At 29.7% G+C, this 3,428-nt stretch overlaps 1 protein-coding gene across 1 annotated transcript; it reads left to right on the top strand.

The window, feature by feature from the left end:
* The first annotated feature begins 403 nt into the window (after window positions 1-403).
* On the top strand, window positions 404-1,917 carry LOC107479913 (uncharacterized). Its single transcript, XM_052258388.1, has 6 exons — window positions 404-443; window positions 735-817; window positions 958-1,055; window positions 1,112-1,199; window positions 1,614-1,717; window positions 1,800-1,917. Exons 1-6 carry the CDS (start codon window positions 404-406, stop codon window positions 1,915-1,917), a joined length of 531 nt encoding a protein of 176 aa, XP_052114348.1.
* Window positions 1,918-3,428: the final 1,511 nt, after the last annotated feature.

Genomic DNA, 3,428 nt, shown 5'->3' with positions numbered 1-3,428 from the left:
TTTCAATTATGTCCCTACCGTTAGTGTAACATTTGAGATAACAGAATATTCCTGATAAAAAAAGAATATTCTTAACAATTAACTGTAGAGGTTTGGTGAAGTAATCTGAATTTTTCCCTAATACCCAAATAACCCCTCGCATTTCACTCCTAAGTAAAAAAGAAACCCTAAGTTTCTCTCCTCTTCTCCGTCGACGGCGTGTGTGTCTGCGATCGAGTGCAACGGTTTGTCCGGCGTGTGTGTCTCCATCTCCTGCCTCTGTCGCCTTCCCTCTGCGCTGGGCCCTTGTGCGTTGTTGTTGTCAGAGGTCTTCTCCACGGTTTCTCCGACCCAGGTGTCTGTCTCATCGCGGTAAAGGCCCTCGCCTGGAGTCACCGTGCCGCACCTTGCCAAGCCTCCGACCATGCCTCTGCTCCATCTCCCTGCAGTCGAAGTTTCTGCATGTAAGTGACAAAGAAAAAAGCCTCATTTTTTCAGTATTAAAACTTGATATTTATGTGATTTTTTTTCAAAAAAATATGGCATTGTTTGACTGTTGTTGCTGTGATGGTGGTGCTTTAAATAGATTCTGCTTCTATTTTTATTAAATTGATTTTGCTGTCAATGGGGAATTTGTGAAATTGTGATGTATGCTGATGGTTTCAAATTATGAAAGTCTGAACCTTTTTTTCAAATTATGTGATTGAATGGAGCTACTATGGTATTGGATGATGAATTCTGACAGATTCTGACAGTTGTGCTTGAGGTGCTGGATGATTCAGATTCCTCAGTCAAAGAGCTTGCTCTTTTAATGCTTGTTGAAATGCTTAAAAATCAGGTTCTTACCCCTTTTTATGCACTCCACTTTGTTTTATTGTACCCTTGCCTATATTGGTAAATGCAACCATACATATTTTTTTTATGAATTTTTTGGAATATAATAAGAGGTTGTTCTATCTTTCTGTTTATTCTTTTCAGAAAGATGTCATGGAAAGTTCAGTCAACATTGTTATTGAAAAGCTGCTTAATGTAATAAAGGATAGAGTTCCTAAGGTATCCAACATTGTGATGTTCATGTTTGTCTTCTTGTTAATTCTTCTCCTAATTTAAGCAAATTTCGTCCTGTTTTCAGGTTTCAAATGAAGCAGAGCACTGTCTTTGTCACTGGTAATGCTAATGGGACTGTCTTTGTCACTGGTAGCTCTAATAATCTTGCTAGGGTACATATCTCTTGATACATACATCATACATGTCTGAATATGAAAATATTTCTTATTTCCTTTATCATATATTTGAATGCCATATTGTATAGGCTTTAATGGTCATCATATGCTAACAAGACAATCTCAAAACTAAAATTTACTATAGAAATAACTTGTGAGGTGTTTGATCGTTTTCTATTTATAAGAGTACCCATGAGTGTTTAGCTTTGCATATTAAGTAGCTTCAAAGAAGTTTACAATCAAGATGTTTAATGCTTACAGAGACAGAGGAAGAGAAAGGAAGAAAAGAACCCATAGAAAAAAAAGAGAGGGGAGAAGGGGATTTAGGTTTCCTTGAATTAAACCAATCATGTATTTAATGAAATGGATTTTCATCTTTACAATTTGTTATCTAACTTCAAGGTTTTACAGGTCTGGAATGCTTGTAAACCAAGTGTGGATGATACTGAACAGCCAAATCACGAGATAGATGTGTTATCTGGGCATGAAAATGATGTAAACTATGTGCAATTTAGGTTTGTATTGCTCCAGTATCTGATATACTAGTTGATAGATGAAATTTTTGCGTGCTAATGCCCTTTGCTTCATTTTTTGCAGTGGATGTGCACTAGCATCTCGATTTTTCACATCTCGGCCTGTGCGTCACTTGGCATCAGTTGCAATGCAAAGATCATATCCAAGGGAGATGGAATATCTGTTTATGCTAGAGCATTAGGGATTTCTTCAATATATTTGTTTTTGAGTATCAGCCAAATTGATTCTCTTGTTTGAGGAATTATATAGAACTCAATTTTTGTAAACAATTTTAGTTATTATTCTATCAGTGATTCTTGTTATCATATGTCATATGCAAGTTCTTTCATTACTTGAGTGATGAAAATTGAATTTTATATTATACTTATTACTACTATTTCTCTGTTTCATTTTAACCATTACTTTTTTTTTTGTATATTCTTAAGATAAGGTATTTTAAAAGTCAAAAAAATAAAGGGACAGTATTTTTGGTACAATTTGTATATAAATAAGAAAAAAATGATAGTGATAAAATAAAAGGGATTATAGAAATATTTTTTATGTCGTAGAATCATTAAATAGGGATTATAAGAATATCTTTTATTGAATATTTATATTTTTTTAAAATTTTTAATTAGGTCCCTATATTTTTTTCTTTTCAATTAAGTTCCTAGGGGTATACAAGTAATTTCACAATTCACTAACATTTTTTTAATGTTTAACGTTAACAAGGACTAACTTGAAAAAAAAAATAATGTATAAGACCCCAATTGAAAAGAAAAAAAGTATAGGGACTTAATTGAAAATTCGGTGAAACTATAAGGACCTGCAGAGTAATTAAACCTATTTTTTATTATAATTAATCAAGTTACTCTAAAAGTTACTAATTTAGGTTCAAGGCTTAAAGTTAGGTTTAAGATTCAGGGTTTAAAATTTAGAATTTTCTTTTCTTCTTCTTATCCTTAATATACGTCCATCCCTATTATTTGAACCTTAAAACTTTCTACATATATATTTTTGTATTTTTAATTTATCCCCCTAAATCAGCGATAACACCTATCAATTTAATAAAATTAATCTAAAAAATACTAATTTTTTATAGCATATTACTATATTCTAAATAATTAACAAATTTATATGACATATTACTATAATTAATAAAATTAATCTAACAATTATTAATTTCTCATATCATATTATTATGATGAATAAAATTACTTTAAAATTTTAGTAGTTTCTCCGATTATATTACTGTAGTTAAAACTACTAAAAAGATAACTAATTTCCTAAATCATATCACTATAATTATAAAGTTATTCTAAAAAATTACTAATTTCACATAACATCTTATCATATAATGAATAAAATTATTATCCATATTATTTAACTGTAATTAATAAAATTAATGTATTAAAATCACTCATTTTTAATATATATATTACTATAATTAATCAAGTTACTCTATAAATTACTAATTTAAGGTTTAAGGTTTAAGATTTAAGATTAGGATTCAGGATTTAGAGTTTTCTTTTCTTCTTCTTATTTTCAATATATTTTATCCTATTATTTAAACTTTTGAACTTTCTACATATATTTTTTTCCATTTTCGATTAATTCTCCAAGTTAGCGACAACACCTATCAATTTAATAAAAATAATCTAAAAAATATTAATTTTTTATAACATCTTACTATAATTAATATTCTATATAATT

Source organism: Arachis duranensis, chromosome 3 (assembly GCF_000817695.3).
Source record: "Arachis duranensis cultivar V14167 chromosome 3, aradu.V14167.gnm2.J7QH, whole genome shotgun sequence".
Classification (NCBI taxonomy): Eukaryota; Viridiplantae; Streptophyta; class Magnoliopsida; order Fabales; family Fabaceae; genus Arachis; species Arachis duranensis.
Note: the sequence above shows the minus strand (reverse complement) of the source record. Positions and strands in the feature narration are given on the sequence as shown.

What these genes read in the sequence shown, in the direction of transcription:
- LOC107479913 (XM_052258388.1), top strand. Translation starts at nt 404, where the DNA reads ATGCCTCTGCTCCATCTCCCTGCAGTCGAAGTTTCTGCAT. An exon ending in TGCAGTCGAAGTTTCTGCAT is followed by an intron (nt 444 to 734) that starts GTAAGTGACAAA and finishes AGATTCTGACAG; the next exon opens with TTGTGCTTGAGGTGCTGGAT. An exon ending in TCCAACATTGTGATGTTCAT is followed by an intron (nt 1,056 to 1,111) that starts GTTTGTCTTCTT and finishes TCCTGTTTTCAG; the next exon opens with GTTTCAAATGAAGCAGAGCA.